At 34.2% G+C, this 13565-nt stretch overlaps 2 protein-coding genes across 6 annotated transcripts; one reads left to right on the top strand and one right to left on the bottom strand.

The window, feature by feature from the left end:
• Window positions 1–746: 746 nt before the first annotated feature.
• LOC110717039 (uncharacterized membrane protein At1g16860-like) lies at window positions 747–7039 on the top strand. Its single transcript, XM_021895676.1, has 5 exons — window positions 747–892; window positions 1845–2791; window positions 3731–3886; window positions 5945–6156; window positions 6431–7039. The coding sequence occupies exons 2-5, from the start codon at window positions 1916–1918 to the stop codon at window positions 6621–6623; spliced, it is 1437 nt and encodes a 478-aa protein (XP_021751368.1). The 5' UTR covers window positions 747–892; window positions 1845–1915; the 3' UTR covers window positions 6624–7039.
• Window positions 7040–7595: 556 nt separating this feature from the next.
• On the bottom strand, window positions 7596–12989 carry LOC110716861 (probable acyl-[acyl-carrier-protein]--UDP-N-acetylglucosamine O-acyltransferase, mitochondrial). 5 transcript variants are annotated; one of them, XM_021895510.1, is made up of 11 exons: window positions 12690–12987; window positions 12516–12592; window positions 12183–12307; window positions 11905–12013; window positions 10806–10898; window positions 10605–10721; window positions 10410–10493; window positions 10089–10193; window positions 9453–9539; window positions 9233–9372; window positions 7596–8120 (listed from the first exon to the last, which is right to left on the bottom strand). In XM_021895510.1, the coding sequence occupies exons 1-10, from the start codon at window positions 12778–12780 to the stop codon at window positions 9259–9261; spliced, it is 1002 nt and encodes a 333-aa protein (XP_021751202.1). In that variant the 5' UTR covers window positions 12781–12987; the 3' UTR covers window positions 7596–8120; window positions 9233–9258. The 5 variants fall into 5 exon arrangements, with proteins under 5 accessions (XP_021751202.1, XP_021751201.1, XP_021751203.1 ...); XM_021895509.1 differs by having other exon boundaries at window positions 9233–9378; window positions 12690–12979; XM_021895511.1 differs by lacking the exon at window positions 11905–12013 and having other exon boundaries at window positions 9233–9378; window positions 10806–10941; window positions 12690–12989.
• Between the last annotated feature and the right edge of the window lie 576 nt (window positions 12990–13565).

Raw genomic sequence — 13565 nt, 5'->3', positions numbered from 1 at the left:
CTAATGGTATTATTTGACGGTCTAATGACATTTGAACTTTTTTTGTAATAACACTGAAATCATATCTTGTACCACTGATAATGTATTTTGTACCATTGAATCTATAATGGCGTAATTTAAATCTCGCATAAAATGACCAACCTGCCAATGCGAGACACTTCTAAATATCTCTCAACCCTCCGTTTAGAACACCTTCTTCTTAGAGTGCCTTAGAGTGCCACATCAGCAGCCAGATGATACCTCAACAATCAACATAGTTGAGTATATTTATCACAAAACACTTTTGGTAACATATCATCATCAATCAAGCATAAAAAAAAGGAAAATTATTTTCAATCAATACCAATCAAGCAACATGATATTTTCAGAAGAATTCTATGAGGGAGCCCTAATTAATCTCAGAGATAAACAATTTCAGTTTATCTCCTCTCACAACTTTATTACTTTTATCATTTAAAAAAATTAAAGAAAATAATTAGGTTGTGAGAGAAAATATATTCAGATTTATCTCAGAGAAAAACTTGAATTTTCCCGATTTCTATAGAGAAAAAGAAAATAAAAGAAACTTTAATATTGTTTCTTTTTCAAATTGATACGTCCGTATATTAACACGAGTATATTCTAATTTATAATATCAAATTAGGGTAAGAAAATGACTAATGCGATTCTCTTAGGATTAAATGTTTCAACAACAGTCAACTTTAATTTTTTTTTTAATCTATTGCATATTATCAATGATTTAATTACTGTGTTTGTTAAATAAAAAAAAAAAAAAAAAAAGAAGCTACCTACCAAAAACATAGATCTGTCCTCTTTCTCTCAGTTTCCATTGAAGCGCACTCAACCTTCTCCATTGAGGCGATTTCTATCCTCTATTGAAGCACCTTCAAAGGTAAGATGTTACTTTCTTCTTCTAATCATCCATTTTCATTTCCACAATCTAGGGTTTATCCTTAATTTTATTCTCAGTACACTCAATTAGGGTTCTCCTTAACTCGATTAGTGAACTATTGTTTATAGTTACTGAACTTGATTTTGTTGCTATAGAAGAAAATTACGAGCTTAATTTGTTGTTTGAATTGAATTTGGTGGATGCAACTATGTAATTGGGGCTTTTTTTCCCAAAATTTATGAGCCTAAAATTTGATAATTGAATCAAATTTGGTTGCTATTGTGTTTCAGAACCCTTTAAAGTTAAGATCTGGGTCCAGGGTGAGTGCCCCTTTTGCCCTTGCTCGGGACGTGCCTGATTTGTGGGTATGAATTTGATTGAATGTCGATGCAGTCCCCGGATCTTTGTTTGTGGCTACATTTTGCTGTTTAAGATGAGTGAGAGTGGTGTAGTACTCTAATGGTAGTCATATTTTTGACCTTGGGGTAATCTTGTTCATTATGGTTGTTAGAATACTGCTTGAGTTTGTGAATCATGTATCGTGCTTTTGAGTTATGCGCGGCCTTGCTTATGGATAGGTTGACATTGTCAGTTTCAACAACCAGCTTCAGAACAAAGAGCCTAATTTAGAGAACATTATAATAACATTATCAAGGAAGAGTGTACTTTTTCTTACATGATCCCCAAACCTGAAGCATTTTTAGTAGAGAGAGGAAAGGATATGGTTGTGGTATGTTTTGATTCTTCCGTAGGTGTTTTTTGAATTCAAATTAATTAGATGTGCTCTCATGAGACCTGGAAACTTTACGGAACTTGCCAAATTAGTTATTGTAATTAAATTCAAGTTTCCGTAAATTGTTTGAGCCTGATAATGTCAAATAGTTTTTGTACTCTTCTGTTGATAATTTATGTGAATGACTATTAGTTGACCAATTAAACTCTTCTTATGCAGTTTCTCCATAATATTTTGACTCTTTTGGAAGTGGTGTGCGTACCTTCTTGGTGATCAAAGAGATCAGCCTGATGGGTTCTCGGTTCCCATCCCATCAGCTCAGTAATGGGCTTTATGTGTCAGGACGCCCAGAACAACCTAAGGAAAGGCAACCTACCATGAGCTCAGTGGCCATGCCTTATACTGGAGGTGATATCAAAAAGTCGGGGGAACTTGGGAAGATGTTTGATATACATGGGGATGGGTCAAGGTCACGTAAATCTGGACCTATAAGCAATGCCCCTACTAGGACTGGATCATTTGGAGGAGCTGCATCTCACTCTGGCCCAATTGTACAGAATTCTGTGAACAGGGTTTCATCCTCTAATGTTGGAGGTTCTGGTTCAGCTTCCATGAAAAAATCCAATTCTGGCCCACTCAACAAACACGGTGAACCAGTTAAAAAGTCTTCTGGACCTCAAGCTGGTGGAGGTGTTTCTCGGCAAAATTCAGGCCCTCTTGCACCAATTCTTCCTGCCACAGGATTGATAACTTCTGGACCTATTTCATCTGGCCCCTTGAACTCATCTGGAGCTCCTCGAAAGGCATCTGGTCCTCTGGAGTCCACTAGTTCTATGAAACATCATGCTGCATCAATTGTACACAACCAGGCTGTGACAAAGCTCACTCAGGAGGATGAGTACTCATTCCATAAGAGCTTCCCGAAGCTAATTTTGTGGGCAATGGGTCTTTTGTTTGTGATGGGTTTTATTGCTGGTGGTTTTATTCTTGGAGCTGTGCACAATCCAATTCTTCTCATTGTCGTGGTGGTGCTTTTTAGTGCTGTTGCTACTGTCTTCACCTGGAACACTTTCTGGGGAAGGAGAGCTATCACAGGCTTTATTGCTCAATATCCAGATGCAGAGCTTCGAACAGCAAGAGATGGTCAATTTGTCAAAGTTTCTGGGGTATGTGAGATCTATCTGAATGCTACAAAAAACTTTTTATTATTTTATTTATTATTTTTGTGTGTTGTCGGCATTGGTACATGGAGATCTAAGTTTTTGGGAACCACAGTATTCTCTTTTGATTATCTTGAATGTAACTTAGGATGGGCATTAGAGTTATTTTGCTATACAAGAATGTATTCTTTAGCTCAAGGAATTCGTAGTATTGATATTTTATTGTTTTTGCTTTAATGAGTATGAAGAGATGGGGATTTTTACTACTTAGTGATTGGAAAATACTTAATTTGGTGGTTTTTGGTCAGAAGCTTCAATTCTTGAAAGATACATTTTTGCTAAGTACATTAGAGTGAAATGAAAGTTAGAGAATTTTGGTATAATTCTAAGTTATGCAGTTAGCAGTGTATTATCCTGGCTGAAAAGGGTGTACTATTGTAATATACAAAGTAGTATGACAGGTGGAGCCGTGGAAGAAATCATTGTTTTCTCTTTAGGAAATATTGGGGAAAACTTCTAACCTGAAGAAAAGAAGTGAACAATAGTGTAAACTGAAGAATAAAAAAGTGGGATGAGTGACTGATAAAGTACAAACTGTCAACCTACCTCAGTTATGATGTCTGCAGACTAATCAAAAGTCTTCGTAACAAGAGGTTTTCTTTTGTCTATGTGTACTATAGCTTCTGGATTTTGAGTTAACTTTGTTGCTGATTATGTTTGATTGCTTTTATCTATGCAATACAGGTTTTTCTTAGTATTTTAAACCTATCTAAACAGAATTATAAGAGTTTTTGAGCTCTTGCTGTTTTGTCTTTTGCTATTGATTCTGAAATTCTTGCTGTTTTGAGAAGTTCAATATCTCATGAAAAATGTATGCTGTTTTATGCTTCAGTTGGCATCATTTAAATTAGTTTTTCTAACTAAATTAATTATGCTAATGTGAAGGTGGTAACATGTGGAAATGTACCTCTTGAGTCATCTTTCCAAAAGGTTCCACGGTGTGTCTACACATCAACTAGCTTATTTGAGTATCGAGGTTGGGATTCAAAAGCTGCTAACCCCAGTCATCGGCGTTTTACGTGGGGCCTCAGATCGCTTGAGGTGATAACATCTTTCTTATATAACCTTTTAATTTATTGCCTTAGCTTCTTCACTGCTTTCCTTAGGTATTGAATTATCGATAAATCTTGCTATTGTGTGTATATGGAGAATTATACTTTTAACACCTTCCAGGATTGTGGGCTTCATGTGGCCTAGTAAGCCGCTGCATGATTTTTGATGGTTTGAGGATTGACAGTTTTTTTACGTGGTAACTATTGAACCCTTTTTTGCATGCTTTCATGGATCCCCTTGCGTCTATTATGTTGCTAAAGTACAAGCCATTTGCGTTTATTATTATTATTTTTTATTTTATATTAATCCTGGTATTGACTTGAATTTAACGATTGAAATAGTTGGTGTTACTTCATTGAACTAATGCTAATGTTGATTCCAGGGTTGCTGTAACTTGCTTGTTGGCATCACCGTCAATCCAGATTCTGATTGAGAGCATATTTAATAGTTTATGAATTGGGTTTGTAGTTCCATAGGAAGAAAGTTTACCAGGTTAACGGTTCCATAGTAAACTATGATACACTTAATTTGCACGCTACTTATATGGCAAGTTCAAATGAAAATTGAATGGGTTATAGTTCATAATAAGCAATTTGGTACTCCCTTTATCCCTATATTTTTTTTACTTGTCTCAAAAAAAAAAAAAAACCCTCCTTCCATTTCAAGTCTCAATTAAAAATTTCTCCTGCTTTCTCTCTCTCTCTCTCTCCTGTGTTTTTCATCTTTGTAAGGCCCGAGTTTGAATTATTGGGAGTAGTAATCTAGTTCCACCTCTAGAATACTAAAAGATTTCATTTATCTTCAGTTAAAATGCTGAGAAGTTCTTTTTCCTACTATGTGCTGCCTTTGCTCTTTTACAATTCTTGACTATAAGTCAGTGAAACATTGAAAGAGTACTTTCTTTGCTTCTGTAAGATACCCAATATTTAGTGACTAAAAAAGATCTGAAATACTAGTGATTGCTTTTAGAATATATACTCACTGTTTGTTAAGAGCAGGGAATCTGTAGCTCATTTTATCTTCAAATACTTTATTTTGCAACTGATTGGTTTTGATGTAGATTATTTCGTTGAAGGTGCCTGCATTATATATTGGGTTTATAGAAAATTCAAGGTGAGCTGTGTTTCTTGTGTCTGAATCAGAACCTCTATACATTTAGTGGGGAAGTAAAGTGAATTAGCAGTTAGCACCGGCCTATTCTTCTGCACATCTCGTTCCAATGTTTTTATTGTTAAAAAGTGTATATCAAGCTTCTTTTTTTTTTTTGGCGGTTATATGAGTATATCTCCTTTAGGCAGTAGGAATGCTGGAGACTATTTTGAGATCACACTTTTTAGCTGTGCAAGTGAACCTTTGTTTTCTTTGGTAGTCTTCCGTAAAGAAATTGTAAAACTATACTAGAGTTCAAATTATGGTATTTGCCATTGATGGAAAAGCCTTAGAAGTAGAACAAAATTGGTGTAGTCATTGAACTTGTTCTCTTTTTTCTCCTATTATTTAATTAGTGATAATCAGGCTTCCATTTGCAGATTGGCTCATTGTGAATAAGGTGTAATTAAGGTAGTTTCTGTAAGATTAAGATAAAAGCTGGTTTAGAACCAGTGCTCATTGTGCCTCTACTGTGCATGTTTTGGTTCAAATAGCTATGATATCCAGTCAGAGAACAAGCTGTCTTGATTATCATTCTCTCCTAATTAGTTTTGAACTTAACTGAAAACTGAACCAATTCTAATTTCTACGCCCCTTCTGTGCTTTTTTGCAAATAAAGTTGCAGACTGACGTTAATGTGTGAATGTACAGATCAAATGGTTTGTGTTCTTTTGTGACATAAATTTTCTTATCAGAGATTCTAAATTTTGTGCAAAATTGTTGTGATCTTATTTTCAGTATTTTTTATTTTTTTTTTATCGTGGCATTGATGCCAGATTACTATCTTTGTTTCAGTAAAAGCATCTATCTTGTCTTAAGAACAAATGAACGATTTTGAATAGCAATACATATTTTAAAAAAATGTCAAACTATTCTGAACTTGATGTGTCATTGCAGCGGCACGTGGTTGATTTCTACATTTCTGATTTCCAATCTGGGTTGAGAGCTCTGGTCAAGACGGGCTATGGTGCTAGGGTGACTCCTTATGTTGATGAATCTGTTGTCATTGATATTAATCCATCAAACAAAGATATGTCACCTGACTTTGTTCGGTGGATATCTGAGAGGAACCTCTCTAGTGATGACCGTGTCATGCGTTTGAAAGAAGGGTAGGTACCAATTTTCACAAATGTTTTATGTTTCAGAGGGTGTACAATTTCTGAACTACTCTGAAATTTAAAGTATTAATTTATAATTGAATTGTGGTTAATTCGGACCCTATACCTGCTGCTGTAATGCTGTTGCTTCAATAAATCTTTTTATATAACAATGACTAAAATAGCATACGCTCGACAAACTGCCATTTTGCAAAATACATAATATTATTTGAGCGATTCTGTATTGGAGCTATGTAACATGTTTGGTATTATTTTATTATGATAGGTACATCAAAGAAGGTAGTACCGTGAGTGTGATGGGGGTTGTACAAAGAAATGATAATGTGCTAATGATTGTTCCTCCTCCTGAGCCATTGCCAACAGGGTGCCAGTGGTCTAAGTGCATACTCCCTGCCAACCTAGAAGGTATTGTTTTGAGATGTGAAGACACCTCAAAGATCGACGTTATTCCTGTGTGAAAGGGTATTATTATATAGGAATCTCACAATCATGAAGGTTCTGCTATTTTGGAATATTTGGTGATTTGTTTAGTGGTGGTGGTTGTGATGTTCGTATTTTTTTTTTTCTTTTTTGTTAATCTCGTGTGTATAGCTTTTATATGATTCCTTTTCATGTTATGGTTAGGGTTTTTAGATATCTTTTGTAATTGGGAAATGGCATGGGTGTTATAATGCAAAGAAAAACCGTATTATGCCCGTTGAAGAGATTAAGAAATTTGGGTGATATGTTTAGATACGTTTTTAAATTTGAACATAATTTTGAGTAATATTGTTCTCTATTTCACTGAGTTAATATACTTTATTGCTGTATATGCCTGGTTCACCAATTTTGTTGGTGATTTGAGTAAGAAACAAAGCTGATCTTTGTTAGTGTATTATTTGAGAATTTCTGTAATATTTTTTTCAAATTAGCCTCTCCCTGAACTCTCAGAATGATCCTTTTTTTGTCTCGTCGTCTCCAATTCTTTTCACCAAGGTCTAAAAAGAGAAGGCTATCAACTTGATATAGTACTTCCTCGGTCAACTGTCTTGTATACTCTTAATGAATTTAAACAGTTTTGATGTGTGAAAATAATACATATCCTGTAGACTTGTACAAAAGAGGAGTATACCCCCATCTGTAATTATGCGTACACCAATTTTATCAAAAGACATGTACATTAGTATATAGACCAAGCAAAGTGGTAAGGTTTGCATCTCCCAACCATGAGGTTGTGGGATCAAACCCCACTAGAGGCACTTTAGGGTGGGGATTCTCTTATCCCTCCCCCAACCATTCTCTAAGTGCCTAACCTGCTAACTTGGGCCAAGAGGACCTATGAGAGAGGTTCTGGCCTAATGGGGCCCTTCTCCTTACCAACGAAAATAAAAATGTAAATTAGTATACATTATGTTTTCATTTTAGCTCACCAAAGACTTAAAGAGCCTTCATTTAATTTTCAATTCGACTGAGATAATATAAGTATATGAACATGTAATTAGTGTACGACTACATGTAATCTTTGGCTGTGACAAAGACATTTTCACCATTTGAATACAAAATCCAGCTATTAAAAGAATGATGCATAAATCCAGAAAACAGCTGTAAATTATAGTACAGAGTTGGTCACTACTCACCAGCTTTGTAAATGGTACAAAGCTGCTGTCATATTCATTTACCAGAAAACCCACTTTCTGTCTTATTTCTCTATCTCCCAACCAAAATCATTGTGTTACAACTTACAAGCTGTTATAACAAGTTACATCAACAAAAATACTGTTATCTTGTATCTGCAACTACTCAAAAATTAGCATCTCCTTGAGAAGTCTTACTATACCTCCATTGTCCTACACAGCTCAACCCTAATGTTAAGGCAGTGGGGGTGAATACACTTATCAGGATCTGCGGAGACGCATGTCTGTGGATGACTTTCCCAGGCAACACACAGTCCAAAGAGATATGCCGAGAAAGAATTCCTGGAGAAGTTAACAAGCAATCAAGTATCACTACTTACTCAAATTCATACAAAAAAGTATACACGGAAGAAAGTCATTCCATTTCCTAAAATTGTTGGTGATTGGCATATCTAAAATATACTGTAATATCTTACTAGGGTAGAGTAATGCAGAGTGTGGGAATAATTTAACTATTATGAAGGTTATTTTTAAGTAAAATTGTGTCACATCCTTAAATACATGGGATTGAGACAATGTGGCAAATAATTCCACACAGCATATTATTGAAAGTCAAATAATAGTGCAAAGTGAGGTTCCTTGAGCAAGCTATCACTTCATCACCTTGCTCAATTTAAAAACAATAAATCAAAGACATTTACAAAATAAAGGTTGTAATGTTGACTTTTGAGATAATAGAAGTTGAAAACAAATCAAGGCATCAACATGTATTAGGTATAGAATACACTTCATGCATATATTACTCAATCCATCCTAGAATAATAGGCTACATTTGACTTTTGCCTTTTAGTACCAAGTTTTACTAAACTTTGACAGTTTATTACTGATACATTACAGGTTATACCATGAAAACACATCCTTACTAAGTACTAACTCATACCAATAGCTAAAGACTATATATCCTATAATTCTTTTTATACCAATTTTAAGGTTTGACCACAAGAGTCCATTGTGGATTTGTCGTCCTCTGGCCATTTAATTTGGGGATGAATGGACTAATGGAGCACTATTCTGAGGTCCTATTTCTAAAGCAATATTCTTAAACAAAGTTGTCAAAATTGAGATGTTATGCAGGATGTTGCAGGTTAGGAAGTCCCAGAAATCAGATTAGAATTAGAATAATTGTAGTCCACAAGAAACAGAAATCTTGATTGCATGCTAAGATCTTCTGGATAGATAAAACTAAAAATAAAAAAATAAAAAAAAAAAAAATTTGAGACATGGTGCACTCTTGGATTAGTTTTGACAAAAAAGAAATTCAGGATTGGCAAGATATAATATGGTCTGTGTTGATTTCCTAAAAGAACTTTAATCTGAAGCAAGCAGATGCTTGAAATATATGATAATTATAATTAAAATTGAAGCAGAAATATTAATCCCAAGAACTAGCTCACCATAAATTATAGGGAAAAGAATACTTTCAAGATGCATTCCAATGTCTATATTTACATATTCCGCGACGACTCTCAGAAAAGGAATCATGTATAGATTGCACCATGGAGCATATGACAGGAAGTTGACCCAGTTCTTCATGCTGCTCCTGTTAAAATGTTGTCAGTTAATGATATGATAAGGTTTTATTCGATTCAGAAATAAGGGGGGGGGGGGGAATACCAATTCTTTGAGACGATCTTCAATGCTCCCGGATTCAGTGTCAGTAGGCATGAAAATCTTGCGGTAGGCAGCTCGCAAGCCCTTAATCTAGATCCTTGCCAAGTGGGGTGATTTACATTCATAATTGTTATCAAAGATTCAAACTATTGTGATAGCTAATGATATAAACTTTACTCACATACCAGGCAGCATAATCTAGAAAAGAAAACTAATTTCTCAATGCTGTCACGAAATTTATTACCCACAATGTGAGAAAATGATGCCAGGAAATAGACGGCAAGATGTCCCACATGCTCATATAAAGAAACTAATCGAGCTACATCCATCAGATCTCCATGATGACTAGAAAACAAGAATTAAGCTTGCTTGCAAGAAAAAAATTATCAGTAAAATGTTTTTTTTAAAAAAAAAATTATTTTGTATCAGTAAGCAAAATAACTTATCATTTACAACAACTAGCCATAGGAATGTACGGAAATCAGTAACATATAAACTGGTCACACAAATAAAATTTTGGAAGGTTTTATTGCGTTTGTACATCAGTTCATTCTTAGGCAGAGGCACCAAATCTATTACAAAATTTTATTGAACATACACTTGTACTGATTTTAATTAAAAATATCGAACCTAACTAACCTCTGTAGCAGAGAACCCACGACGTCGCATGCCTTCTAAGTTCAAGCCACGGAGCTCAGCTCTGTCACCAGATACCATCATGAATTTTGGAACATCTTGAGAAACCTTAGAAGGATACAAGTATTAGAAACTGCATCTTGGGATAACTACAAAGTACGCACACTCTTGTTAAGGCATAGTGTAGCTGATGAAAGGGCTAAAATGCATTAAGAAAACAAGATAGGTATCTTCAACTAGTTTTTATCGCTCTATGTCCTAAGTTTCACGTTTACTATAAGCCTTAAAGATCAATATCTTGTGAATAAGGGATAAAATACATACCACTGAGCCACCACCAATAAAACAAAATGAGCCAAGGTGGCAGTACTGATGGACAACAGCCGCACCGGCAGTGTGAATGTAATCCTAATCAGGTATTTTAACAAAGTAAAATGAAACTGTTCAATTTATATACTCCGTATGAAATACAGGACAAAAATGAAAAAATTAAAATCAAATTAGAGACGATAAACTCACTTCTACTACTATATGTCCTGCCAACAAGGTATTATTTGCTAGAATGTTGTTGTTACCAATTTTGCAATCATGAGCAACATGACAGGATCCCATAATAAGATTATTATGACCAATGATCTGTAGTCATGAACAAAGTGTGAATAAAATAGCAAGGCAATCAAAATAAAATGTCTGTGAATTGAAGTAAGTTGCACTCCACACCGTCTGCTCATCTGGCTTGGATGATCTATGAACAGAGCTGTATTCTCTTATCTCATTATTGTCACCAATGTCAAGAAAACATTCATCCCCATCCTGAATTAATGTAGAAGGATAAGTATCACACCTTTTGTTCCTGCTGCATTTTCGCAGGTAAGAGCTATGAAGAAATTGGCAATACAAAGCTAACCAAAAAACAAAATTAAAGCAAGCAACAAATATTACATTGCAGATACTGTTTTACTGCAGTTTTCTTTCATTGTTAATTAAAGATTAAAGATTGACTTGATCCCACCTATTTTGAATGATCCTTTAATCAGGTACTTAAGGAGTGTCATACTCCAAATCTCAATCCAAAATTGAAAGTGCTAGATCATGGCAGAGATTATTTTTGATTATTAGGATTATCATGTGATACTTCAAACCTAGTACAAACTCTAATTTGAAATATAATTTTCAAAACAAGTTCATAGAATGTTAAGTTCATTATACTTCACACAAACTGTCTTTCTTAACAATAGTGTAGGCCTTCGTTGAATTCATGGCAGACATTGCAGTTACAGATATCAGAAATTAAGATCACAAATTCAAAGATGGATGATGAAGGTTTACTTCCACAACATTTTCATCATGAAGACCCTCCACTGATCCTTAGAGGTTGTAGTACTTTTAAAATGCTCTTAGCGTAAATCATTACCAGAATCAACTGCACACTAATTTCAGAACTATAAAATTTCACAATCCTTGATTTATCATGAAGACCCTCCACTGATCTTTAGTTAAATTACTAACAATCAGATAAAATATCACTACCTAAGTCTTCATAAGACTCCAAACAAAATATAACATTATTAATAATCCGATATAAAAGTAATATTTATAGGTGCTTCTTCCTTCTTTTACTTAGCAAACATCTAAATCTAGGTCTGACACCATACATATACACATACAAAAACTTCACTAGTGCATACAACAAAACATTTTCGGAATCCCACAAGCAAAACACAGATAACATTAAGGCACATTTAGTCCAAAAATGCAACAACAGTTCCAATATTATTAGTATTGTACTATTGTTATTAAGAATAAACAAAATAAACACCTTATATTTCAAGTCTTGGCACTTTACTCCAACAACAGCATGATGTCCAATAATGTTGTTTGATCCAATCACAGTCTTCCCAGGAAGTTCATCACCAACCACAGCACCACTACCCACATTCCACCAAATTTTTTCAATTAAGCAATAAAACATGAAAATCACCATACAATAAATAACATACAGTAATAGTATTCTCACACTACATCTTTTAGTCAATGCATTGTACGGGTTAAAAACTAGTAATCATAGCAAACCGTCGAAAAGAAGTAAATACTAACGTCATAAGAATACAGTTATCACCCAATTGAGAATATCCAAAAATGTGACTCCCAGGATATAATTTACAAGCATTGCCAAGTTTTACTGACGACCCAACTGTACAAAACGGCCCAATTGATACACCCTGCCAAAAAAAAAAAAAAAAAAATTCATAAAAAGAGCATCCTCCATTAATATCATAAATCTAAATGACGGGTACCCGTCCTTTTCTAAAAATTCTTAAATTTTTCGATACAATCACCATCCAAAGACGAAAAACTTTTAGAGACAGCGGGAGTATAATAAAATATATAGTACTCCGTAATTAAACAAAAAGATAATTGAAAACCCACCTGACCAAGAGTAGCATTAGGATGAACAATAGCAGTTGGGTGGACAAAAGTAGGGCTCAAAGCATCTGCTGCTGCATCTATAAATCAATCAAATTAACCCCAAAAAATGTTAGAAATTTAGAAAAAAGAACAACCCAAAATTTGTTGATAAAGTTAGAGAGAGAGTAAGTTAACTGGAGAGAGGTCTGAGGAAGGAGAGAGAAGGAAGTTGGAGCAGTGATGTAGGAAGTGTCTTGATGTTGCGAGGTTTCCGAAGCCACCTCATTTTTTTTTTCAAGTTTGCAGATTTTGGTCTGTATTTTCAGTCAATCTCCCTCGCCACTATCTTTCTTTTTCTTCTCCTCAAATGTATTTTTTAGTGACAACACAGAATTTCAAAATGAAAATAAAAGTAATACGACATTAAACGGAGTAAAGTTTTTGGACATTTCATATTTTGAACACCTTTGGACATTTTACGCGTATTCCTTCGTCCCATTTTATAGTTTATGTTTTTCTATTTTGGACATTTAAAATGTTGTTCTTTTTTCTATTTTTGGATAACATGTAAAAACCGTTATATTCTTAAAAATTTCCACATACTTTATACTTTTTTCCACTTTTTCTCTCTAATTGTTGTTTATAATTGTACTTATCACTTTTTTTATGTACTTCATTCACTTTTTCCTCTCTAACTTTTGTCTATAATTGTACTTTTCATTTTTTTTCAAGTATTTCATTCACTTTTTCTTCCCATTTCTTAAATACCGTACAAAAACACAAACAAGAACTATATACTGGGACCGAGGGAGTATAAATTTTTGAAAACTTAAGTATAAGGCTATAAGCTACTCCCTCCGTATTTAAATATGAAACGTTTTCTTTGTGTACATACACAATGCAAAACTTTGACTAATAATATATATAATTATCAATAAGTAAACATTATAACATGAATATTAATAAACTATTTATTGAAACAATTTCAACAAGTACCAACAAGACTATATTTGTTCTTATGTATTAATCACAAACATTAATCACGCTAAATTAGATGAGTATTGCAAAAAG

Source organism: Chenopodium quinoa, unplaced genomic scaffold (genome assembly GCF_001683475.1).
Source record: "Chenopodium quinoa cultivar QQ74 unplaced genomic scaffold, ASM168347v1, whole genome shotgun sequence".
NCBI classification, from domain to species: Eukaryota; Viridiplantae; Streptophyta; class Magnoliopsida; order Caryophyllales; family Amaranthaceae; genus Chenopodium; species Chenopodium quinoa.
Note: the sequence above shows the minus strand (reverse complement) of the source record. Positions and strands in the feature narration are given on the sequence as shown.

Excerpts from the sequence above, each read along its gene's own strand:
- LOC110717039 (XM_021895676.1), top strand. The coding sequence starts at position 1,916 with ATGGGTTCTCGGTTCCCATCCCATCAGCTCAGTAATGGGCTTTATGTG. Across the intron at positions 3,887-5,944 it reads GGGGCCTCAGATCGCTTGAG|CGGCACGTGGTTGATTTCTA; the intron begins GTGATAACATCT and ends GTGTCATTGCAG. Across the intron at positions 6,157-6,430 it reads GTCATGCGTTTGAAAGAAGG|GTACATCAAAGAAGGTAGTA; the intron begins GTAGGTACCAAT and ends TTATTATGATAG.
- LOC110716861 (XM_021895509.1), bottom strand. The coding sequence starts at position 12,780 with ATGAGGTGGCTTCGGAAACCTCGCAACATCAAGACACTTCCTACATCA. Across the intron at positions 12,014-12,182 it reads GATAACTGTATTCTTATGAC|TGGTGCTGTGGTTGGTGATG; the intron begins GTTAGTATTTAC and ends GAATGTGGGTAG. Across the intron at positions 10,899-11,904 it reads GCCAAGACTTGAAATATAAG|GATGGGGATGAATGTTTTCT; the intron begins GTGTTTATTTTG and ends ACATTAATTCAG.